The following is a 25,588-nucleotide window of genomic DNA, read 5'->3' on the forward strand; positions in this document are numbered from 1 at the left end:
GGCACAAAGGGGACTCAGTGTACATGAGAATGAGGGCATTTGGTTTTTGCTGGGCAATGTGGGCTAGATTTCCCAGTGCACTACTCCAGTTTTACACTGGCATAATGGGGTTCTGCTGGTGTAGAACTGGAGTAACTTCTTTTCCCCCACAATAGAACTTTCTCGGCCTGGCAACTTTGGAATGACGGGCACTGTTGCATCAGCCCCAGTTCCGCGGAAGGGCAGTGAGGGATTCTCTTTGCTCCAAGGAGGCGGAGCATTCTTTTGCAAGAGGCCAGTTGCCCCTGTGTTTCTGAGCTTGGCCCGACGGGGAGGGGGCAGTTACGAACAGAACATGGTAACGATTGAGTCGGGCAGTGAATGTTTTGATGTCATAGAGATTTTGGGGAAAGGCACATTTGGGGAAGTGGTGAAGAGCTGGCGGAGGAGCACGGGGGAGATGGTGGCGATCAAAATTCTGAAGAATGATGCCTATCGGCGCAGGATCATTAAAAATGAACTGAAGCTGCTGCAGACCATGGCGGGGGTGGACTCGGAGGAGTCACACATTATCCAGTTCCACGAGTTCTTCCATGACGAGATGAAGTTCTACTTGGTCTTTGAGCTCTTGGAGCAAAATCTATTTGACTTCCAGAAGGAGAACAATTTCTCTCCTCTGCCTGTCAAGCACATCCGGACAGTGACCACCCAGGTGCTCAAAGCCCTGGCCAAGCTGAAGGAGCTTTCCATCATCCACACGGATCTGAAACCCGAGAACATAATGCTGGTTGACCAAATGAGGTACCCTTTCCGAGTCAAAGTGATTGACTTTGGGTCAGCCAGCATCTTCAATGAGGTGCGCTATGTCAAGGAGCCATACATCCAATCCCGTTTCTACCGGGCACCGGAGATCTTGCTGGGTCTACCTTTCTGTGAGAAGGTGGACGTGTGGTCTCTGGGCTGCATTATGGCAGAGCTGCACTTAGGCTGGCCCCTTTACCCTGGGAACAATGAGTATGACCAAATCAGGTACATCTGCGAGACCCAAGGGATGCCCAAGCACAGCCTGCTCAATGTAGCCAGGAAAGCTCACCACTTCTTCAAGAGAAACCAGCATGCTGAACTGGTAACCCAGTGGCAGCTGAAATCCTCGTCCGAGTACTTGGCAGAGACCAAGGTGAAATCTGTGGAGAGGAGGAAGTATGTTCTCAAGTCCCTGGAACAGATGGAGTCGGTGAACATCCACAAGATGATCTACCCAGACAATGAAGCCCTGGCTGAGTACTTTGACCTGAGAAGTATGGTGGAGTTGATCAAGAGGATGCTGACCTGGGACTCACATGAGAGGATCACGCCAAGTGCAGCCCTGAAGCACCCTTTTATCTCCATGCAGCTGCTTAGACTGAGCTACGAACTCACCCAGTACTACCAGCTCTGCCTGCGGGGCTTCCAGGAGTACATCAAGCGGGAGAGCCAGGACAAGCAGGAAGTGGCTTTTTGCAGCGCCATGGAAGAGGACACCTTCTACCCGGCACAGGAGTATTTCAAGGAGGAGGAGCATGTACACGGCGTCTCCGGCCTCTCCAGCGTCCAAAGGACCATCGACCAGATGGACGATCTGAGCATTACCGAGCCAGGCAGGGAGGCTGCCATGAACTTGTTAGGAGAAGGCGCCAGGATGGGAGCGTATGAGTCCCCCACTCCTGTTGATGTGGCCAGCATGACCCTGGGCCACATGGGAGTGCACAAAGGCACTTACCAGAACCCGCGGCTAAACCACGAGCAGCATCAGGAGCCAATCCAGGCCTATTACAGGAGCCGGTACGGCAGCTCCAAACACCGCAAGCACCCTCGTCACACCAAGTCCGACCCCACTTTTGGGAACTTGATCCTACTGGGACAGCAGTCTCCTGGGGATACCGTCAGCTGGGAAAATGAGAGCAATGCTGGCATCTCCCCTGTTGCCTCCTCCCTCCCAGAGCCCAGCAGCCTGGACGATCAGAGACATCCACTTTCTCCCACCACTAAGGTACCAGAGACAGGTCCATTTCGGCTGGGCAGGAGCCGTGTTGTTTCATTATTAGGAGTTGCCCTTCTTGGGGTCAGCTAACATAGGGTTTGCACCAGGGCTTTACAGATAAACCCGAGATCTACAAGAATCTACCTGGATCTATGAGGAAGATCTACAAGGCAGATCCTTGAGCACAGCAGATACAGGGATCTACCTTGATAGTCCCACAATGAAACAAGGGATGGGCCAAGACCTCAAAGGTAGACACCTAACTCCCTTTGATTGCAATGGGTGTGAAGCGCCTAATACCTTTGAGAATCTGACCCTAAGGGACCACTAGCTGTCCTTCCCCATTGTGGTGACTGATCTATCTATCCCCACACACCGTCTATCTATCTAGCTAGCTAACTTTGCTAGACACTAAAATCATGGACTGAATAGAGACACTGAATTTATCACAGCAATCCACTAACAACCCACCCTCAGTTGCCTTTTTTTTTCTCCCTCCCTTTCTTTTCCCCCTATGACTGGAGGGGTGTTAGTGGGCCACTTAACCTTGAATGGTCCCTTGAAATATGTAACTACTATGCTAAATTTCAGAGTAGCAGCCATGTTAGTCTGTACCCGTAAAAAGAAAAGGAGTACTTGTGGCACTTGTAGAGACTAACAAATTTATTTGAGCACAATCTGTTCCACCTTCTATTTAGCTGTGACACTCTGAGTACATTTCCTAGACCTGAAGAGCTCTATGTAAGCTCGAAAGCTTGTCTCTAAGGTGCCACTAGTACTCCTTTTCTTTTTTCACCCACAGAAGTTGGTCCAATAATAGATATTACCTTAACCACCTTATCATCCATCCACCCATCTAATCTATCTATCTCCATACACCTCCTCTATCTATCCATCTATATATCTACACCAATCACCTAGCTGCCAGTAGATATCTCATTCTTCTTATTTATCGTTTAGATACCATCCCAATTATTAATTATTACCATCATATAGTGCCAAGAAGTGTCAACATAGACTGAAGGCCCATTGTGTTAGGGATTGCACCTACTCAAAGAGAAAGGCAGATCCGTGCTACAAATAGCTGATGGTTTGACAGGCCAACAGGTAGACAAATTCAACCTCAACCCAATTCTGTGTGCAACCAAAGATCAGACATTCACAGGAGGTTGAGGGGAGAAGTTCCTCAGAAAGTTGGTTACTTTTGATTGGAGTTTTGGGGTGAGGGCATGTTCAGTGATCGCTCTGGGTCAGACTGAGGCCAGCAGGCAGAGCAATCAGTTCTGGAGACATGGTGTACCTCTAAAGCATAGGGGTTTTAAGCCTTGGCTTCTGCCCTAAAACTGAAGTCTTATTATTTATGATGTGCACTGTGGTAGTGTCTGGAGGCCTCAGCCGAGCTCAGGACTCCATGATGGTTAATATTATTTATTCTACAATGCCCACAAGTGCCCTGCACTTAACCCAGAGAAGACACCGAAGAAGGGTCCCTGCCCAAGGAACTTACAATCTAAGGGCCCAGTTCTGCAAAGACTTAGGCACACACTTCACTTTATGCTTCAGCGGGACCCCTCCCATACATGAAGCTAAGCACAAGTGTCTTTGCAGGATCAGGGCCAAATAAAACCTGGATCCTGCAATGGGATTAGCATTGGGAGAGCCTTGTGCTTGCATGGAACCCCTCTGACTCACCTAGGTTGGTGTCAACCTGTATGGACTTGGTTGCAGGATCAGGGTCTAAGACTGTTCATGTCTAAGCTGCTGTACCTGAAACCAGGATTGCACAAACTTTGCCAAGAGATGGAATGTGATGGTAACTCATCAGCATGCCAGGGTCTGCAGCTAATGTATGATTATTATTTATTGATTGATTAGCTGTTTGTGTACAAAACCAATTGCAGCCTCCCTGCCTGATCTTTGATGGATACGACTGGTCCCATCAGCCAAAGATCTGCTTCCCTATCAAAACAGACAGTGGCCACGAGTCATGTTGTAGAAAACCCATCTTCCATCCGTGGTTACCTCTGCACTCGCACAGTTCCCCTGCAGTTTCTGATGTCATTTGGGTTGTTCATTATTAGTATTTAAGGACAGCTGAACCATGGCCAGAGATGCAACGACAGCAGGGAGGCTGGGAGAAGCTTCATTTAACCCAAAATGTTACTTCAAAGCTTACCCTGCAGATGACGCGCTCTTGAGAATCATGACTGGCTGATCAGGGACTACCTCCTTCCCTCCTCTTTGTCCAGGACTGGCGGCCTGGCTGAAGCTTTCCTTGTCCTGCTGGAGATACAGATGCTAATTAACATTCATTCAAACGGGGCTGTTGGGAGCTATATGGCCTCATGTGAAATTAAACTGGTCCAAACCTGGAAAACAGCTGAGTCCGAGAACTCTGGGCTGCCCTGTCCCTGAGACAAGGGGCTTGGCGACCTTGGGGTTTGCCTGGCTGTGCTAGTGTCCAAACCCTCAGCTTGTGTGAACAGGCAGAGCTGTATTGAAGTCAATGCAGCTTTGTAGATCTAGGGGTTTAGTACAGCTACACCAGGGGCTGGAATGCCCTGTGCAGACAAGGCTGGCGCCCCAAGGAGCAACCTGGCTCTCCAGTCTCAGGAGCGAGGTCAGGTTTTGGGCCTGGTGTTCCTCTCGAGCCTCTACTTCTCTCGCCCACAGAGAGCCCAGCCGGAGCTGCCCGACCCCGAGCCGCAGCTGCCCAGCGCCAGCACCTGGCTGGGCGGTGATGACTGGCTGATTGAGAGGAGTGGGGAGAGAGCCCCAATCAAGAACGCGCTCCACCTCACGCCGAACAGGCACCAGCCCTACCTGCAGCACGTCGCGAGCCACCACTGAGCCCAGGGCAGCCCGCAGGAGGGACAAGCCAGGCGGAGACACCCCCCACACCCCCCTTTGCAGAGTCCTTTGTAGCCATTAAATTATAGAGTGTTCCCACCTCAATGCCGTTTACTCGTGAAACCCAAAGCTACCTCCCTATTATTGACCAGTGTCAAACCCGGCTTGTCCAGTGGCCGCTGGGCCATGATGCCATCCCAGGGCACAAAGTCCATCTAGGGGAAGGCCAAGGCCACGACTGCATGGGGATAGCAGCCAGCTGGGGGCACGCGGGCGTCACCCTGGGGCCGGCTCATTTCTGTTTCAATAAATGATTTATCAGTGGCAGACCGTTGAATGTATATTGTTATGGGATGGAAACCAACGCCCAAGCCCCCTTATCTCACTTCTCTCCCCACACCCTGTCCCCAGCAAGGCCAGCCCAGGGCCCAGGCCCCATCCACCCCACACTGCCCCGCCCCCAGGCCCAGCAGGCCCAGGGCCCAGCCCCCGTCCACCCCGCCTCACCCCCAGGCAAGGCCGGCCCAGGGCCCAGCCCCACATCAGCCCCGCCCAGCCCCCAAGCAAGGCCGGCCCAGCCCCACATCTGCCCCGCCCCCCAGGCAAGGCCGGCCCAGGGCCCAGCCCCCGTCCACCCCTCCCCGCCCCCAGGCAAGGCCGGCCCAGGGCCCAGCCCCCGTCCACCCCTCCCCGCCCCCAGGCAAGGCCAGCGCAGGGCCCAGCCCCACATCTGCCCCGCCCCGCCCCGCCCCCAGGCAAGGCCGGCCCAGGGCCCAGCCCCACATCTGCCCCGCCCCGCCCCGCCCCCAGGCAAGGCCGGCCCAGGGCCCAGCCCCACATCTGCCCCGCCCCCTTCCCCATCTGAGTGGAGGAGAAGCTGGTAAACAACCAACTGCCTCTGGGGGTCGGGATGTACCATTCTCAGCCTGGAGGGGGGGCCCCGCATACCTGCGGGCTTTAATACCGGCCCTGGTTAGCAAATAACCACAGCAGACGCTCTGAGGCAAAGTTATGGGCTTTGTTTGCTCTCCGGGAAATCACCAAGGGAGTTTTATCATCTCCAGCCCCGCTCCGCTCCCCCCGTCAGTGAAATGGTTCCTTCCTAGGCCGAGTGAGCGCCCGCGTGTCAACCTGCTGGAGTGAACCATTGCCTTGGTGGGGGCGCTCGGAGGAGTTGACCAGAACTGATCAGCGAATTGACACTATTATTGGTATTATCTTATTATTTACCCAGTCTGTTTACTTAGTCTACACTGTGTGCTTAGGGTGGTTTTTAAATAAACCTGGATTTTTTTTGAGGGGGGGGAAGGCACCTTTCTCCCTCCCCCTTTCCAAGGGAATGGTACCTTCCCAGCACTATTTAATTGTGTTGCTCGGCGCCTGCCCCTCACAGCGGCTGGGGCGCGGGGCCCTGGGACGGGCGAGCGAGGCCGGGCCGCTCCCTTGAGGGAAGGGGCCGTGTCAGGCCAGGGTCTTGGGGCAGCCTCGCTGTGCCGGCCTGTCACTGAACCAGGCCACCGTGGTGTCATGGTGATGTCATCAGGACAGTGATGTCATCGTCAGGACATGATGTCACAGTGATGTCATTGGGGGCAGTGATGTCATCACCATGAGCCCAAGTGGCTGGGGCAGGGGCCCGGCAAACTTCTGGGCCTGAGGGCCGCATCGGGTTTCGGAAATTGTACGGAGGGCCGGCCGTGACCCCGCCCCCACCTCCTATCTGCCTCCTCCTGCCCCATCCACACCCCCTGTCCCCTAACCACCCCCGGACCCCCACCCCTGACTGCCCCCAGCTGCCCCATCCAACCCCTCCTCTCATTCCTGACTGCCCCTCCAGGACCCCTGCCCCCATTCAACCCCCGGTTCCCACCCCGACCCCTATCCACGCCCCCACCCCCCCCCCGAACTCCCCTGCCCTCTATCCAACCCCCTTAACCCCTTACCATGCCGCCGCGCCGCCCAGGGCACTGGGTCCGGCCGGGCTCGGCAGCTGGACTGCCCCAGGAGCTTGCAGCCCCCCCACCCAGAGCGAGCTGAGGCTGCAGGGGAGGGAGACAGCGGGGAAGGGGCGAGGGGCGAGCCTCCCGGGGCAAGAGCTCAGGGGCTGGGCACGAGGGTCCCGCGGGCCGTAGTTTGCCCACCTCTGGGCTAGGGCTTCAGGACTCCTGGAGGACCTCATTTCGTTCTTAGAAGGGGCAGGGCCGGAGGCTGCTTTGCATGTTGGGCTCTGGCACACCCTAACTCAGTGGTCCCCAACCTTTCTGTGGGAATGGCACATTCCTATTCCCAGAAGACTGTGGCGGGCGCCAGACACCCCGCCGCCGAAACGCTGCCGAGAAGCGGTAGCGGCAAGATGCGTCGCCGCCGAAATGCTGCCGAGCAACGGCAATGCTTCTCGGCAGCATTTGGGCGGGCGGTTCCCCAGCGGCCGCGCTCGGCAGCGGCATTTCGGTGGTGCGGTGTCCTGCAGGCGCAGACAACTGCCCCGGCGGGTGCCATTGCGGGCACTGCGTTGGGGACCCCTGCCCTAACTTAACTGCGTTTTCTCTTGAGGGTCATTGGGGGTTGAATTCACCTCAGAGCAACAGCTCGTTGCCGCAGGCCCTGCTGGGCTTTCTCCTGGGTAGTGTGGAATTGCTCAGGCTCAGGTTGGTGAGATTGTTCCATGTTTCCTGAGTGAGCCGTGCAAGCCCTGGAGCGAGCAGCCGAGTAACAAGGTGCAAGCAAACGACACAATGGCTTGCACCCAACGATCGCACACGGCAGAATTTCCCGGTTACCCAGGGCTGGCTGGTTTCCTCTGCCTTGCGCCCTGGTCAGTCCTTTACAACCTCTGCAGAGTGATTACAAAACGCTGAGCAAATGGAGAGGTCTGATGAGATGGTGTTTACACCTGCTCACTCAGGTGTTCCTGACTTCTCAAGTGCAGGCTAAGGAGAGACCCAGGTCCAGTGATCTCAGCCAGCAAAACTATTTCAACAGGATTTGCTGAGGCTTATCTGCAGCAGTCCGAGCATTTGGCAAGTAGCATAGTGCAAGCCCGAACCCAGGTAAGTCTAGATTTTCCAGTGCCCTGTACCTTGTGTCACTGTCTACACCGGTCCAAAGCGGATACAGACTGGTGTGAGTGGGGAATTCTGTTTGTAATGACACTGTGCAATAGCCACATGATTAGGATTAAGACATTTGATCATTTGTGGGCCCAGATTACATTAAACTGACACATGAAGGGATTTTTTTGCATATTTTTCCCTCCTGATATCACTGCAGGGCAGAGCGAAGGTTGCGGAGGTGCCTTAACAGTGTATTTCTTATCTGCACCTGTTTGGATTTCTGTGAAGTGTAACATGAGCTGTGAATTGCTGGGGTTCATAATGATTAGTTTGGGGAGAATTGCAACATCTTTGTGTCCCAATATGTCTATGCTGCTGCCTCCATGTGCAACAGACCCTTCCAAGCACCGATGCCAAAGCCAGAACGCAGCTACAGAAGCTTCAAAGAGCAGTGACCATTGGGCCAAGGAACCTGCCAGCAAGAACGCTGCATGCAGGGTTGTGGTAGCCGGGTCGGTCCCAGGATATTAGCCAGATAAGGTGGGTGAGATAATAGCTTTTATGGGACCAACTTGTGTGGTTTTTGGCACTTCTCCAGCCCCCCTAATATGACTCAGTCTCCCGGCTGCAAACTAGCTGGACAGGAAAGGTGGAGTTACCCCGATATCACAATGGGCCCAGCTAAGAGTTACCTGAACCTCTCTGGTTTCAGAGTAGCAGCCGTGTTAGTCTGTATCTGCAAAAAGAAAAGGAGGACTTCTGGCACCTTAGAGACTAACAAATTTATTTGAGCATAAGCTTTCGTAAGCTACAGCTCACTTCATCGGATGCCTCTCTGTAGCCTATCTAATCACCATACTTAGATCCAGGTGTTAATCATTTTGCTTCATTACAACCTATTGCTTCCAACAGAGCCTCGAGTCATTCTGCGCTCAGAGAGGAAATACGGTACGTTTGAGGAGGGCACTCTGCATTTTTCTGACACTATAAAGATGCTGCATCCCTGCTTTGAGTACAAAATGGAACTCAACCTTTACCTGAGTGTTGTGACCTGCAGCTCCATAGCTGGTGACTTTATTCAAGCCTATCTGCTGTTCTCCCCCTAAAGTTTTCAGCTATTGAGTTAATGCTTTCCTTGTTCCTTGCAAGACCATGCTACAGATCCCTGCCTTGCAATGAATTTTCGGAAGATCATGTCAATTCATGGCCTGGCTCAGCTGTTAGTGTTTGAAGGTGGGGTGACCTTGTGTTCCAGAGAGACACCAGGGCTCAAAAAATGACGAATGCCATTGCAGATAAACCAAATGGGTTAGCAAGAAACCAGGTGACTCCGGATATTTCAGGCTCTGGAAGGGACATGTCAACCCCACCATGTTTGCAGTGCTGGGGTGGCCATGTTGCCCTGACGTGTATTCTTGACGTGCTGTAGCCAGGTCGTTCTGTGTTGCCAGGATTTCCTTCCGTCAGTCCTCAGCGGCGTAGCCTCCTAGTGACCTCTGCAGATGTTTTCCCACTGGCCCAAGGTGCTGATGTCCCTGCTGTATTGGGAGTTCCAGTCCCGTTCGAACACAGCCTGGAGTTGTTCCTGCACTGTGGGCTCGCCCTGGGCGTTTGCGTCGCACTGGTTCACCACAAGCGCAGATCCTGCAGTTCTGACAAAATAGTCTCCTGACCAGTTGGAGGTACCTTCAGGGAGAAGGAGGAGAGAGCTTATTGCACCTGCCGGCCCAAACGCCGTCATGACCCTGGCAGCCCTGGGCTCTCCCATATCGGACACTTCTGTTCTACCAACCCAGGCAAGCCCGAAGAATCTCTTCTGGGTGTGCAGCCTGCCCCAGCATTTCCTGGGTATGCCACCAGCCTGCAATTCTCAGCCAGGTCTCCCTTTCCTCTTGTCCTTACTAAGAACACGCCTTCCCCCCCCCCGGAGTCCTAGCGGCCCCCCGGAGTCCAGCATCACCGCGTGCAGTTGCTGTTCTCCCATGTGCACTGACGGGGAGCAGACCTGCCATGTGCAGGCCCCTCTGCTGGCTCCTTGTGTGTTTCAGGCTTGAGTTGAAAGCTGCCTACTTTACAGTTAAACTCCTTCACGACCTTGTTCCAGCTGTCCTGACCCTACAGCCCCTGGGCCCGAGTCTCACTCACACAAAGGCCCCTTTAAACCATTCTGGCAGTGTGTAAAAGAGCCTTAAAGCGAGTGGGAAGGGCCCCTGAGCAGCCCTCTTTGTGCGGGTGCCATCCCAGCTGGGGTGGGGCTGGTGTAAGGCGTCTGCCCCGGCCGGTCTCAGCCCCTGGCCTCGGAGTGCGGGCAGAGTGCACAGCGCCCGGGCTAGTCTCTGCTCCCCAGAGGCTCTGAGAAGCAGAAAGTAAATGAGAGCAGACTTAGGCCCCTGCAAACTGACACCATTTTAAGGGTCTCTCCCCGCATGCAGGAGCGGAGTAGCTGAGAATCGTACTGCTGGCGTGCCTCTCGCTCTGCCCCCCTCCTCGTTCCCCGGGGCCAGCTAGATTCACCTTCTTCCTGCCACCGGCCATGCAAGGGTGGTCTCCTCTGCAGGCAGTCGGAGCGTGCGTGCCGCGCTGCCTCCCCATCTCCTGTCAAATCTTGGCTGGACACATCACGGCCTTTGCCCGCCTAGAGCTCCCGGGCTCTCCCGCGCTCTGGGTTATTTAACTATATTATCCGGTGTGCGGGGAGACGGTTTGTCAGTGAGCCAAGGAGGAAGGATACAGGACATATTTAATAGTGTCGGTAGGGAGGGGTCAGCAGTGGCAGTTCGATCCTTCGGGCTCTACTCACCGATATAGGCCACCTTGTCGGTGACCATGTACTTATTGTGGTTGACTCTTGCATAGGGGATCTCAGCTTGTGTTTCATTGACTGGAACCGTGAAGAGTCTCTTCAGATGGAAGGGAGGAAAACAAAGACCCCACAGAATGAGTGTCCTAATGCATCAGTGCACCGCAAACAGCGGCCATGGAAAGAGTCGCTCTGAACCCATAGCCTGTGTTAGGAGACCAGGCCTAGGTGGACAAAGCCCTAGGTCCCAATTCTCTGGCCCCTGCACCATGTACAGAGGGAATGTAAAATGCGCCCACCTTGCCCGCTCTTTGTGCTGGTATCCATGGCGGCACAATGCACGGGCAACAGGAGCGAATCAACCCTTACAATTTGATCCATGTGCCTCTGGTGCAGCAACACCCAAGAATCCGGCTGCTCCGGAACAGACTGAGCAGATCTACCCCAAACCGACTCCTAGCCACAGCACTGACCGGGGCTTGCCACCGCCAATTTCTCTGCTGTTTTCCCTGGAAGGTGGGCTCCCCTCACAGCTGCTTCCGGGACAGGCACTCCCAGCTGGGCGTGTGCAGCCGATTTCCCCAGAGAACCTTGCTCAGAAGCAGCACTGAGTGTTCAGCAAGGTTCCTAGTTGGACATGGCCGGGCTGATTTCATGGCTTGGGGAATGAGGAACAATGGTCCCTTTAGCCTCAGCAAGGCCCTTTGGATCCAGCTGGTCTCCTACCACAAATACGATCCTGGAGAAATCTTTCAGGCAAATGCTCCAGCATCCTATAGATGAGGAAACCAGTCCAGACAGGAGCAGTCTCAATGGAGCTCAGGACTACACATGTTAGCTTTAACTGTGGGCTTAAGTGCTTTGCTGGATCAGGGCTTTAGTGACTTGCCAAAAGCCACAAAAAGGGGAATGAGTGTAAGAGGCAAGATCTGAACTCCAGGATTCCTGACCCCTGCTGCTGTGCGAATCGGAGCATTACTCACCACTTCCACACTGTAGTGCGTCCCATTGTCCTGCATGGCAGCCAGAGATTTCAGGAAAGGAAACATGGCTGGCTTGGAGTGCTCCCAGCAGCCAATCAGCAGTCGAATATGGACTTGCCTTTCGTAGGCTGCTTTCCTGAGATGATTATCAATAGTTGGCCAATACCTGGGGAAACAAACAAGGCTTGCCCAGGTGCCTCTCTGAGTTACTAGCTACAGTGGTGGCTGCCCGGGGTCCTTTTAAAGTAACTTTTTCAAATATATTGGCCTGAATTTTCAGAATGAACTAGTAAATTTTGAGTGCCCCATGTGTGATGCCTGAAAGAAACGGCATCTGTTGAAGATCGGGTCCCTTTAGGGCATCTCAATTTGGGCTGCTAAAACCACGGGTCCCTTTTGAAAACGGGGCCTAGGGTTTTACTCTGAGCAATCCTAGCAGCTCCCAGGAGGGAGCGTGGTGGGAAAAAGGCACGGAGCGGATCGGCAGCAGGCACAGGAGTGTTAAAGGGAGAAGTCTGAGCAGCACATAGAGCCCAGGAGGAAACAAAGGCTGAGAGACGGGCAGTGGAGGTGGGTAGAGCCTTAAAGGACGAGGATAACACCCCCCTGCCCTCGTTACTGAATTCAACTCGGACACAGCTCATCTCCACGGGCACACACTGCGCAGCGAACTCAGCACAGCCCTGTGCCCAGAGCGGGCTCGGCCTGAGAGCTGCTTCGCAACGGGCCGCTGAGGCATTACCTCCGGGGGTGCGAGAACTCCATGGTCGGCAGGTAGCTCATCACGGCGATGTGCACGAACTGGCTGGCGGCGTCGATGATGCTGAGCAGTGCGTGGAGGTCCTCCGTCCGTCCCTCGGCACACAAGGCTGGCGGGGAGCTCTGGGCACAGCACAGAGGGGTCAAGCTGACGGCTGTACAGCCGGGAAGGAAATTTTCCTTCCATATGCAGCACTGCCTGACTGGTCAGGTGCAACACGGCGGGGTTTAACTCACTTTGAAGCAGCATGTACTGGCCACTGCAGGAGGCAAGCTAACTGACCAGAACAAGGTCTGTTCGGTTACGGCAAATCCTACATGAAACCAGTAAGAAGGAGCAGAAGAGGGTTACCCTGATGTGCCTCGACTTACAGAAAGGTACACGCCGGCGTCCGTCCCGTTCAGCTGCACCTCCAGAGGCGTCTCCTTGTTGTATGTGGTGGAGTAATTGGCCGGCCAGGGTGATGGAATGGAGGCGTCCGGCACCCCCAGAACCCAATAGGCTTCAAATATCTTCCCTAAGTCCTTGGCCAAGCAGCTGCAGTTGTAGACAGCTGCACCCAGCTCCTTCACCTGCAAGGCAAGCAGCACAGAACCCTCCGTCACGTGCAGCCGGTTGGCGTGAGGAACTCCCAGCGCTGTGGTTGTGCAAGTCACGTATTTCTTTGGCTGGAGGTTTCAGGGCCTCTGGGGACGCCTCCCCCCACTTTCTCTCTAGCTAATCTCTCTTTTATTGGCACCCCAAAGAATCTGAGCGACAGCGCTGGCCTTGCCAGTGTCTCTGCTGGCACGAGGCATGGGCTCATTTTGACACCCCCAGAACAGCCAATCAAAGTGATGCTGGAACCAGTCCAAGCTGCTCCTGGGGATTTGAAATCCTGGCCCCAGCCCTGGAAATAACATTTTCATGAGGCTACACGGCCTCTCTCCAGGGGGGCAGGTCTGACCTTGAGCCCGGGCACTTTGCTACGGAGATGCTTCAATTTTCCTGAGGAAGGGTCTTCGACAGCCGCCAGGATTCCCATCCACTGCAGGCTTGGGCATGAAGAATCCTAGATGTTCGAGACCAATGCCCCAGTTCAGCAGTGAGGTCCGTGTGGCTGGACTCCTACCATGGCCATTGACATCAGTGGGGTCTGTATGGGGATGGGGTCAGCCTCCGTGCCGCTCATTGCCAGACTGGGGCCCAAGTCAGTAACAGAGCTGGGACCACGGCCCAGGAGTCCTGGCTTCCAGTTCCTACTCTCCGCACTAAGCGACACTCCCTCAGCTTTCCCTACACCCCAGAACCGGCCCCGCCTCAGTCCCAGCTAAGAGCCCGCCCGGCACCTGCCCCCGCAGGCCAGCAGAACAGGCAGTCAAAGGGACAAGCGTACGTAGCACCCCAGCTCGGGCGAAGGCCCCCTGGCCCCTCGGAGGTGTTTACCTGGGTGAGGGAGCGCCAGTCCATGTTCGCGCTGCCAAGGTAGACGTGGGTCTTGTCAACGATCCAGAACTTGGTGTGCAGCACCCCGTCCGTCAGCCTGCGCATGTCGACTTTGCGGACAGCAGCCCCTAGGGTGTGTCAAGGACATGGAGCTCTTTCACGGCCAGGGTCCCGGAATCGGGTCTTCCCTCTGTGCCGAGCGGGACGGTCCCTTTGGAGAGCCGCACAGGCGACAGTGGATCGAGCGGGGAGAAACCGGCCAGAGGGGGCCCTGGCGAGCCGTTTCCTGATTCCCCGGGTGTCTTACCGCAGAGCCTCTCGTGACATGGCCAGGTGGTGCCCAGTGGTTCGTTATCAGAGGGCTGGTCCTGGGCGCTGACTGTAAGGACTCGGGGACTAGAACCTGGGTCTGCGGTGCTGCAAGAAGTACCGCCCAAGAGACCCTGAGTGACAGTACCCTGCGGCTCTCTGATTGGCCACGTGCCCCTACTGAATCCCAGGGGCTAGCCCAGGAACCTGTCTGGGCAACCACATGGGCCTTCGCCTGCTGCAGTGCCCTCGTCCGCGATCTCCGGTCTTCGACCCCGGCCTGACTCTGACCTTGACTCTTGTTTATGGGATCCAGCCTTGTGATTCCTCCAACTCCTGTCCTGGTGGGCAGACCTCAGCCCAGCGATGACCGTGAGGCCAGACCGCCTACGCCTCGGTCCCTTACACTGATGGGGCTACGCGGGCTGCTTTGGTGTCAGAACAACCAAGATACTCAAAAATGCTTATTGAATTTTGGGTCCCCAAAGTGTAACACCACGAAGGGGCCTGATTTTCAGAGGGCAGGTACTCAGCTCTTTCTGGAAATCAGGCCCCATTGGGGGTCTCAGGTTGGGCCCCCGGCACTCAGGAATCTTACCGCTCTGCTCCAGCGCTTGGAGGTCGTCCAGGGGCTGCTTCGAGGACGGGCTGCTGACTGCGATTCTCACCGAGACGCCTCGCTGGGGTAACTGCAGCAGTTCTGCCAGGATTTCTTCACCCTGGTTTTTAAAAAAAGGAATTAAAAATGCCAGTAAGTCCAGAGGAGGGACTCTCTGCCAATGCTGCCTCCTCACCAGATCAAAGTGGGCATGATTCATATGGCGACATGCCTGTGCCTATATATACAGCCCCATGGGGATCACACTGATGAGGGGAACTTCACCTCTGACATGTGCCAGCCACTCTGCATGGGGCAGAGGCTATGCATTGGGGTTGCTCAAGCTAATTCTGCCTTCGCAGCTCACGGTGCTCCCTGTGTGGGAGAGGCGGACTCACTGCATCTCCTTCCAGTCTCGCCCTGGGTTTTTTCTCTACCAGAGTCCGAGCCAACATGACCCGCTCTGATCTAACCAAAGCCATGAAAGAGGCTTTGCAAAAGGAGGCTCAAGCTCCGGCGAATCAATGTTCCACTCAACAGCCTTCCCTAACTGGCTCCCTTGACGGCCTGGGAAGAGGAAGCCGTTACTGGCTGGGTAATTAGACGCTAATTTGGGGGTGGATTTAGCTGATTCGACTGCGGTTTTCTGCCCCAGCAGACCGACAGCTGGCTCCTGTGCGTTTCACTCGCATTGACACAGTGGTGGCAGAGGGAATGAATCCGGCGGTACCAAGAAGAGTCTCGGCACTCTCCTACAGGCCGGTTTGGAAGTGATGGAGTGAAATCGGCGCAGATGCAGTTGGATCAGTACAGCGTATTCCTGTACGTTACAATACAATGTCGTCGCGTTGGTGCCAGCCCTGCGGGCCGAGGAGCGTTCTGGCCCCGTCCACCAAAGCACGTGTGCCTCCCGCTGAGCAGGGGAGCAGTTCCACTGACTTCAGCAGGTGGGCTCCAGGCTGGGAGCCCGAGGCGGGATCAGGCCCTGGCAGGATCCAGCCCCTAATTCAGCTTTTGCTATTTACTTGGTCAGCCGTGGCTTCCTGAGTGTGTGTGTCGTCGTTTGTCAGGGTCCAATAGAAAGATGCGATGTCCAAGCTGCTCTTAGCACCTCTGATCAGATTCCTCCAGGCCTGAAATGTGGATGGGTTCACCGTGCTGTTGTCTTCATACACCATTCCTTCGGGGATGCTTTCCACCAGCACAATCCTAGCAGGGACGACAGCACTGCTAACCTCTGAACTGTCACAAGTTGGGCCCAGTTCATCACGGCCCTGTGCCTCCTGCCGTCACTTACAGCCGTGCAAAGTGGGGTGAGGCACAAGGGTGGTGTGTTGCACTGGTGTGTACATGACTGCGCAAAGTATAGGACGACAGTGAACTGGGCCTGTTCTGAGAACATCAATGCGTGGGTGCGAAGGATACTGGGATAGGCGGCGCAGTATTCTGGCAGCGCACGCCACGGGAGAAACGGAGCAGATGGCTGGGGATTGCTAGTGAGCAAAGGCCGAGGCGCCCTGACGTACAATAGTTAAAAAGCCCATGCTTACAATATTCACGCACCTGCAAGGGTCACTGCACGTGTTGTCCGGATCCTGCCCAACGTTCCCTCTTTCCAGAGGGGAACCGAACGGAAAAACGAAGAGACAAGTGAGAACCCCGGCCAAGAGCATGCCCACCAGGATCACGGCCGGCAGGGCACAGCGGGAGTACTGGGGGCGGAAAGAGAGAACGAAATGGAGACGGGCAGGCAGCAACACACGCAGGTTTGAGACAATCAGCTGAAGAGCCAAAGCCTGGGCCTGATTCGCCTTTGCCCCGTGCCTGTGCAGCCATTTACACGAGTGCAAAATGGGTGTGAAATGCTACTGCATCAGAGAGCATTTTGCACCCCATACACTGTTTGCACGGGTGTCAATGACCGCACAAGAAGACAATGGTTAGACCCAAAGAGCATAGTTCTGGTCTCACACCAGTGTAAAACTGGTGTGTCTCTAATGTCTTTATTAAAGTTACTCCTGGTTGACCGCAGTGTAAGTAAGAGAAGAATCAGGCCCTCTGATCCCAGGCACTCATTCCTCCGCCCTCATGCCCAGGTGTAGCCAAGTCTGACTGACACAAGACACCTTCTCAGCGGATCATAGACAGGTGCAGTGGAATCCGGAGAACACACTGGACGTGATTCTGTGCCCACTTACGCAGGTGTAAATTGGGAGTAAGTCCCCTGAAGCCAAGGGGGCCTGATTCTCAGTTGGCAGTTGCTGCACCAAAGTCAATGGAACTCTGCTGATCTACACCAGCTGCGGATCTGGCCAAAGAGAGTCGCTCCAGTGCAGATCCGGTGTGAATGGCGAGTGGGGGCTGTGGTCGTGGTGCTAGTTCTGGAAGTGACTCGTAAGTCTCCTCTGCTCTGGCAGTTCTCAGCGAACACAAGCTGTGAGCTTCACGCCTCTTAAAACCACCCCCGGCAGTGTGATGCAAACATAAGCAGAACCAGCCCAGCGTGACAAGGGGAATGCAGAACAAGCGCTTCCTTTATGGGGCCGTTCCGCCCTGCTGACTCCGTGGTTTTCTGGCTTAGCTCAGCCCATGGGAGACAGCTTACCTTGTGGGAAAGCCGGTTTGGCTGCTCAGATGGCAGGAGCTCTTCCCGGCTCTCTAGAGCGTCCAGCTGTGAGGGGACAAGCAAAGACAGCTGTATGCAGTATCTGAAACAACGGAGCTTTGAAATCTCCCCTGCAGACTGGATGCACCTTGTGCAGTGGGGGCATGCAGGGTGTGGTCTGTGTGTGTGGGTGGAGACAGGCCCCGATGAACACAAGTAGTCAGGTTCCTAGCTTTCAGTGGTTTCAGTGGAAGTTAGGAGCCTGACTAAATACTTTTGTGCGTCTGGGCCATAGCTCCTCCCAAGTTGCCATGCATTATTAGATCATATCCTGCAGTCCTTGGCGTCCTTGGGGTTTTGCCTGATGCTTGTAAAGTGGCTGGTCCACAGAGGACAAGAGCCTACGGCTGCTGCTGCCTGAAGAAGTCACTCTTTAGCTCAAGCGGGAGAGGTCTGTACTTTGGTGCAGATGGCCTGTGGTGAGTTGCTATGTAAACACTGCACAGTACATCTCTTTGGTGCAAATCGAACCACTGGTCTGATTCGCTTTACGAGGAGCGCACCTATCTCACTCATTTCACTGAGAGCAGAATGTGGTGTGTAAAATGATGGGGAAACAGAGGATTCTGTTTCCTTTCAGGTCCAAGGGAGAAGAAAGACAGTTCTGCAATTCAAAGGACCCCATACACCAGTGACTTTGTATTGTGATGGGGCAAGGCCCGATAGCTATAGAAAAGTTGTGGGAGATAGATATATTGGCTCCAGGCTAAACAAATCCCTGGTACCAGGATAAGTGAAATGGCAGCTGCTCCAGGTCAATTAAGACACCTGGGGCCAATTAAGAACTTTCCAGAAGGCAGGGAGAACGCTAGGACACCTAGCTGGGGCTGGCTGAAACTAGGTAAAAGCCTCCCAGTCAGTCAGGTGGGTGTGCACGTCAGGAGCTGTGGGAGGAAGTTGTGCTGTTGGAGAGGCTGAGCAGTACACACCATATCGGGCACAAGGAAGGAGGCCCTGAGGTAAGGGTGAAGTGGAGCTTGAGGAAGTGGGGGCTGCGGTGGGGGAAGTAGCCCAGGGAATTGTACGTGTCAGGTTTCTAAAAGGTCAGCTAACATAGTGATACTATTAGGGTCCCTGGGCTGGAGCCCGGAATAGAGGGTGGGCCCAGGCTCCCCCCTTCTCCCCCTCCCCCGATTAATCATCGAGACTGGGAGACAACAGCGACTGTGCAAGGGAGGATAACTTTTCCTCACCTCCCTCACTGGCTTATGATGAAAATGGCTCAGTAGACTGTGACCCTTGTCTCTAGAGAGAGAAGGGTTACGCTGAGGGTCACAGTGAGCCTCTGAGGCTAGCGAAATCCGCCAGGAAACGCGGGACCCACGGAGACAAGGACAGAGCTTTGTCACAGTATGGAAACAGCCCGTTTGCTTTGGGGACTAATTGCAATCACAAGCCTGGCCTGGCAGTGGCTGAAAAGAATAAAGCGCGTTCACATTTTGCCTTGTAACCTTTGCCTTCCTCTGTCGGTTTTTTCCACTGTTGGGTTTTAGTGTCCCAGATGCTCTCAGGGAGAACCTAACCCAGGGGCTCTGTGCAGGTTCAGCTGAGGGAAGATTCCAGAGCAAGGCCTCCCGGGCCTTTGAGTGAGCATTTTACTATCACAGCCAAACATTAAGGGCAGGGATGGGCAAACTTTTTGGTCCAAGGGCCACATCTGGCTATGGAAATTGTATGGCGGCCCATGAATGCTCACAAAATTCGGGGTTGGGGTGCAGGAGGGCGAGAGGACTCTGGCTGGGGGTGTGGGCTCTGGGGTGGGGCCAGAAATTAGGAGTTCAGAGTGCAGGCTGGGGCTCCGGGCTGGGGCAGGGGGTTGGGAGAAGGGCTCCGGCTGGAGGTGTGGGCTCTGGGATGGGGCTGGGGGGTTAGGAGTGCAGGAGGTTGCTGTGGGCCGGGACAGAGGTGTTCGGAGGGTGGGAGGGGGATCAGGGTAGGGGGGCAGGGGTGCAGGCTCCAGGCGGCGCTTACCTTAAGCAGCTCCCAGAAGTAGTGGCATGTCCCCTCTCCAGCTCCGCACACTGCCCTGTCCACAGGCGCCACCCCTGCAGCTCCCATTGGCTGCGGTTCCTGGCTAATGGGAGCTGCGGGGGCAGTGCTTGGGGCAGGGGGAGTGTGGGGAGCCGCCTGGCTGCCCTACATGTAGGAGCTGGAGGGGGGACATGCCGCTGCTTCTGGGAGCCTCACGGAGTGGAGCAAGCCCCCAAGCCCACTCCCCAGCTGGAGCGGGGCAAGCCCTGGACCCTGTTCCCCGGCGGGAGCTCAAGGGCCAGATTAAAATGTCTGGAGGGCCAGATGTGGCCCTGGGCCGTACTTTGCCCATCCCTGCATTAAGGGTATCTGGCAAAATGATCTCCTCAGCTCAAATCTCAGTGCTGCTATTTTGCTGGGAATTTGGCCACTGGCCCCTTTTGTAAGGGTCTGGGGGTCTAGAACCCAGGCTTGTGGGAACCTGGGTAACTGATGCACCACGTTGCCTCTGGGGAGCTCAGCGAAGTGATGTCCACCAGCTACTGGAGGGCGAGGCACGGCGTGGCCAAAGAGAGCAGAGCGATGTCACCCTGGGGCTGCCCAATTCAGCCGCGCTAGCCGGGTAAAGCAGAAGTTCCCGAGCAGCAAAGCCGACCCCGGCTTGCTGCTGCTGCAGACCTCATCTTGGGCCCTGCCTCTTCGCTTCGACCCTGGCCCAGGCCCAGCTGCCTCCGTCCCAGCCATTACCCCTGGCTGGACCTTTGAATGCATGTGGATGCCCTGTTCTACGGAGGGCTGAGAGCAAGCCAGATTCAGGCCGTGTAGATGCGTCTACTCCATGACCCCTGGCTGCTCCAGGCCTCAGAGCTGCCTCCGGCCAGAGCACCAGCACAGCCCTGTTCAGTAAAACGCTGAAGCAGGGTAATGTTGCTGCAGAATCCTAGGGCACGGCAGCCCTCAGGCATCTGCCAGGCTCCTCCTGGGTTAATCGCAGACCGAGGGACGTACGTTGGGGCTCAGCATCTCCCAACCCTCACGCGTGTATACAAAGAACAGGATAAGGAGACCCCAGGACATTCTCACCGGAGCCCACACAGACTTGGGACCGTCCCGAGTGCAGCCAACGGCAGGGTCCAAGGAGGAGACGCAGCGTTCGTGTCCATTTCTAAGGCAGACCTTGTTGGGGGTCACAGAGGGCTTCATTTTCCCAGAACCTCGTAGGGCCAGGGTGGAGTCACGCAGCAGGAGAACAAACCAGCAAACCTGGGAAAGGCCAAACGGGAGCAGAACATGATTTCACTGGAGTTACACCTCACTTAAGCCAGCGGGAGTGAGATCAGAATCGGGTCCTGCTGGATTATACTCGAGAAGGTGAGTAACCCTGTGACCGCCACATGGATTCTCTCCGCGATTCCAGGGCAAACGTGATCCGCTCACCAGTGAGAGGGGCGTGCACTGCCAACTCCCCCTGCGAGCCAGAACCACAGCTGGTTTCTTTCTCCCTTCCACATCCTCCTTAGCGCTACGGATTCGGCACTCCGGCCTGGGCTGGCCTTTCTGTGGCTGCTCTGTGAGCGCCGGGGGGAAATGGGGGACAGCTGCGCTGGGGCCTGGAGCTCAGGGCCCCTCTACAGATGTCTGTCCCTGGGTGACACAGGATGGCACCCCAGCGAACAGGGCTGGCTGCTAGCGCTGGGCAGTAACCTGGGTCTGTGCCATGACAGCAGCTGTGGCTCTGAGCAGAACCGTGGGCAGTTCCCGGCTGCGCTGTGCTTGCCGCGGTCTGGGAACCTTTCTTCCTGCCCGTGAAGCCCCTGGCCTGCTCTCCTTTGTCCCGGGTGAGTCACTCAGTAACACACGCACTTTCCTAGTTTTCCTAGCCCCGGCCTCTGAGCCCCCGAGCCAGCTGGGAGGGCCCGAGCAGGCACCCGCTAGCACGCTGCCAGGTTGAGTTAGTCACACGCTCCCCTAGGCAGAACCCAAACCCAGGACCCGCGGCGTTCGGATCGGGCTTTAAAGCCAGAGGCCTCAGCTAGAGTCAGCGGTTCCGCTCCTGTGAAGTTAAGACGTGCCCAGCCGAGGCTGTGGCCTATAAAGTCTGGGTGGGCCTGAAATTAGGAAAAAGTCACTGGGCTATCCATCCCCGCCCACCCCCATCGACCTGCCTCGCCATTCCCTGCACCCCCGGCCGTTCAGCCCCGACACATACTGCTTCCCTCACTAGCGAGCGGCCCCTCCTCTCCCGGCTGCCCGTCCCCAGGTTCTTCTCTCCTCGCACGCCCAGCGTACGCAGCAGGACGTGGTTTTCTGACCCAGCCACTCCTGCGGCGGGCACAGAGCATGGGCGCTGAGCACCTCCCCCACCTCTCCGGTTTGCCCCAGGAATCGCAGGGTGCCGAATTCCCGCCCAGGCATTGCCCTCCCTGCCCCAGGCCTCGTGGCTTCTGGGCTGGATGTCACAAGGGCGTGCGTCGTGGGTCACAAGGCTGGAGACACCGGCAGGGGGGAGGCTGTCATGTGTCTTGCTAGCTGGGGACTTGGGCAATAAGAAAGCAGGAAGGAGGTTTCACTGCAGGAGTGGCCAGGTAGCACGTTCAGGGCTGTGACGCTCGCCTGCAGAGGTCAGGAAAGCCATTTCCACCGCCCCCACGCAAAGGTGGTGGCAAAGTCTCTAATGACCCCTTGCTAGCCCAGATCAGACCCAGTGCTCCATCCTTGTCCTCTTTGCCTTTCACACCATCAGCCCTGCTCTTCTGGAAATCTTGTCCCCCCTTGACTTCAGAGACTCTGTCCCGTCCTGGATCCACCCCCTCCTCCAACTTCCTGTGGGGTTTCCACAGAGCTCTGTCCTGGGTCCCCGTTTCTTCTCCCTTTACACCTTATCTCTGGGCCATCTCATCTACACACCTCAGTTCAGCTACCGTCTCACTGACTACCTCTCGCCTTCTGTCCAAACTGAAATCTCAGCCTGTCTCTGTGAGGTCTCCTCGTGGAGGTCCAGCTGGCAGAGCAAGCTCCGCGTGGCTAAAACCGCTCTTCACTTCCCCGTCCAAGTCCTCCCTGTTACCCCCGTTCTTGCTCACGTGGACAACCCCACCATGATGCCTGTCACTCCGGCTCCTAACCTGGGCATCCCCTTTGACTTGGGCCTCTCCCTAGGTCCTCACGTCCAGGCTAGATCGAAACTTTGCCCACTCTTTCTGCAGGACATCTCCACGATCTGGCCTCTCCTCTCCATCCGCACAGCTAACCCTCTCAGCCAGGCCTTCCTCATTGCGGCTGGATTGCCGCAAACTCCTTCTCTCTGGCCTTGGCCCGTGCAATCTTCCCCCCCACGCCTGTTCAGAGCGTGGCTGCCAAGAGATTGTCCAGCCTGTGGCTTTGACTACATCACCCTCCCTTTGCGGGTCTTTGCTTTCAGGGCTCTCCTTGGACTATCCCCACCCTACCTCTCCTCACTCGTTAGATGCCGACTCCTGGCTCCCATCAGCCCCGACCCCCAGCCTCCATCTCCAACTTGTTAAATGTGCAGACTTGCCCCTTTGTGCTTTCTCTGCTGCTGCCCCTTGTACTGGGGAGGCGCGCCCAGAAACATCGGCCCAGCTCCCTCCTCGTTCTCCTGCACCCGCCGGGAAGCACTCCTTTGCCGGGACGCCTTCACAGCAGTCAGGCCGCTGGTGGGCCGAGGCCCCGGCCCCTCAGGCCGATTGAAACAGTCTCCTGGTTTCCTGTGCTCCCCCGTGGGTCGGTCGGTCTCCATCCGCTGACCTGTGTCTAATGCTTGTCAGCAGTTTGGGGCAGGGACCATTTTCTGGGTGTGTTTGTTCAGTGCCTGGCCCAGCGGGGGCCTGCTCCAGGGCTGTGGCTCCTGGGCGCTGCCCTAATAAATCCCAGTGCTGCTCCCTGTAGTACCCAGCCGTGGAATTCCCTCACTGCAGCGAGTCCTTAGCCCCGTGGAACGACCCGGTCTCCTTGCCCCGGTGCTGACGCGCTCAGCTCCGTCTCTCCGGGTTTGTGGCCATTTCTCCTCAGCGTATCCCCCGCTCGCTCTCTTACTCCTTTTCATTCTCTCTCCATCCCCACTCCCCCCGCTCCACTCTGCCAGCCCCTCCCGCAAAATCTACACACGGCTGGCCCACGGCCTCTGTCCCGGGGAGCCGAGGAGAGAAGCTGGGGCTGGCCAAGGTAGCCATTGAGCGCAAGGTCTCTAGGGGCCTGGGGAACGTAGATCTCCATCTGTGCAGCCTGGCGCCCTGCCCTGGTGGCTGTGCCCTGGCAGGCCTGGCGGGACTTTGCCTCCAGAATGGGACGAGAGCCCAGCAAAGATCCTGCTGAACCTGTTCTCTTGCAAAACTTCCTACAGAACGACTGAGAGGAAACACGCTCGGCTCCTTGGCCCTCCAACAGCCTGGCACGTCCCCAACCTGCTTTACTAACCGTCCCCAACGTGTCTTCCCAGCCAGCCTCCAGCTGCCCTCACTGGCATGCACTGACTAGCCTTGTCCCCATTTCACAACCGGGAAAACTGAGGCAGAGAGGAGAGAGCAAAGAGAGACAGGCCGCCTGATAGTCATGTTAATAAACCTGTAAGGTCGTCAGATACCATGATGATGGGCTCAGCAGAAGAAGCTAAATGGCCTTGGTTAATACAGTGTAGTTGCAGCCGTGTGGGTCCCAGGGTATGACAGAGACAAGGGGGGGAGGTAATAGCTTTTATTGGACCAACTTCTGGGTGGCTTGAAAGCTCACTGCTCTCCCCAACAGAACGTGGTCCAATAAATGATCTGACCTCACCCACCTGGTCTCTCTGGATTAGCTGAAGTGAGTTATCAAGAAGTGGCAGACCAAGACTACAACCCAGGTATCCTGGCAGCCCCCAGTCCGTCTTCCTAAGCACTAGACCACCCTTCACTCTCAGAGCTAGGAACAGACCCCGAGATTCCTGGCTCCTGGTCCGCTGCTCTAGCCACTAGGGAACCCTACCTCTCCAAAGCCAACACTGAATGAACAGCTGGTGACTTTCCCCAAGAGGCACCAGCCGGTTCCTAAGAATAATTCACTCGGCTGGCACAAACTGAGGTCGCTCCCTGGATTTCAGCGGAGCGCTGCTGATTTACACAGCTGAGGATCTGATGCTCTGTTTCCACTTCTCTGATTCAGGTCCTGAAGAAACACAGAACACACGGATTCCATGAGCACCAGGGCGGGTTGTTACTGTTGCAAGATTTCCCTGTCCCGAAAATGCCGTGTCAGGGTGAGTTCATATCAACACAGCGTGTCCGGTTTACAGGAACATGCCGTACAGTCGGCTACCATACCCCACAGGCACCGGGTGCTGGGGGCCTGGTTCAGCGCCCGCCGACACCAACACGGCTCTCCATGGAGCTGGGGCAGGTCCCACGACAGCCAGGTGGCTTCACGGCTCTAGACGGGTCGGTTGCTCTACCAAGTCTGCAGCTTCCAGGATTCAGGGTCTCCTACGTCCGGGCTGCAGAGGGACAGATGAAAATCCCCGGTGGCTTTGCTGAACTTTCTGCTGCTCTGATTCGTGGTTTATCCAGGACAGGAGAGCAGCGTCCGGTCCTCGCCCTGGCCTATTTGACAGGCGCCAGCGACAGGCCAGGCGTGTTCCTGGCAGGTTAGCTGTTCCCTCGGGGTTCACCGTCTCCGCGGCCCAGGGATGGGGGGGCCGGTGGCAGGAGTCCAGCTGTGTGTTTCCTGGGGGAGCAATAGCTGCAGGGGTTCGATGCCGGAGCTGGGCCCGGGAGCCAGCCGGAGTGGGCAGCGTGCCAGGCTCCTGCCCTGGGTGGGCTGCCCCTCGTCTCCCGCCACGCCTGGCATGCTGACCCCTCTTTGCACGGGTGGAACTGAGGACCCAAGGTGCAGGGCACCAGGGACTCAGGCCCTGCAGGGTTTGCCTCCCGAGCCCCCCCCAGAATGGTCCTTTGGGCCTTACCCACAAGGCCCCCCGCTGCCAAGGCCCCGCCGCCCCACCTACCTGCAGGAGCAGCGGTTCCCACGCTCCCTCCGGCCGCGGCCCCTCGCCGCCCGGCCCGCAGCAGGTCGAAGCCCGGGCCCTGGAGAGGAGGCAGCGGCCTTCCCCCGCCCAGGGGTGGAGCCTCGCCCGCCCTCCAGCCTGCCCCTGCTGCGGGCGGGGTCCCCGGCCCGGGCCCGG

General features: G+C 56.4%; 2 protein-coding genes across 6 annotated transcripts; one reads left to right on the forward strand and one right to left on the reverse strand.

Annotated features, from left to right (window-relative positions):
- Positions 1-334: 334 nt before the first annotated feature.
- HIPK4 (homeodomain interacting protein kinase 4) lies at positions 335-5,128 on the forward strand. Its single transcript, XM_037884548.2, has 2 exons — positions 335-2,008; positions 4,673-5,128. Exons 1-2 carry the CDS (start codon positions 335-337, stop codon positions 4,847-4,849), a joined length of 1,851 nt encoding a protein of 616 aa, XP_037740476.1. The 3' UTR covers positions 4,850-5,128.
- Positions 5,129-8,662: 3,534 nt separating this feature from the next.
- PLD3 (phospholipase D family member 3) lies at positions 8,663-25,564 on the reverse strand. 5 transcript variants are annotated; one of them, XM_043534565.1, is made up of 13 exons: positions 25,412-25,558; positions 22,952-24,901; positions 20,497-20,676; positions 17,383-17,448; positions 16,341-16,489; positions 15,803-15,986; positions 14,778-14,898; positions 13,871-13,998; positions 12,817-13,017; positions 12,428-12,567; positions 11,686-11,851; positions 10,703-10,802; positions 8,663-9,588 (listed from the first exon to the last, which is right to left on the reverse strand). In XM_043534565.1, the coding sequence occupies exons 2-13, from the start codon at positions 23,171-23,173 to the stop codon at positions 9,389-9,391; spliced, it is 1,857 nt and encodes a 618-aa protein (XP_043390500.1). In that variant the 5' UTR covers positions 23,174-24,901; positions 25,412-25,558; the 3' UTR covers positions 8,663-9,388. The 5 variants fall into 5 exon arrangements, with proteins under 5 accessions (XP_043390500.1, XP_043390504.1, XP_043390503.1 ...); XM_043534569.1 differs by having other exon boundaries at positions 20,590-20,676; positions 24,773-24,901; positions 25,412-25,557; XM_043534568.1 differs by lacking the exon at positions 22,952-24,901 and having other exon boundaries at positions 20,590-20,676; positions 25,412-25,564.
- Between the last annotated feature and the right edge of the window lie 24 nt (positions 25,565-25,588).

Source organism: Chelonia mydas, chromosome 23 (assembly GCF_015237465.2).
Source record: "Chelonia mydas isolate rCheMyd1 chromosome 23, rCheMyd1.pri.v2, whole genome shotgun sequence".
NCBI lineage: Eukaryota > Metazoa > Chordata > Testudines > Cheloniidae > Chelonia > Chelonia mydas.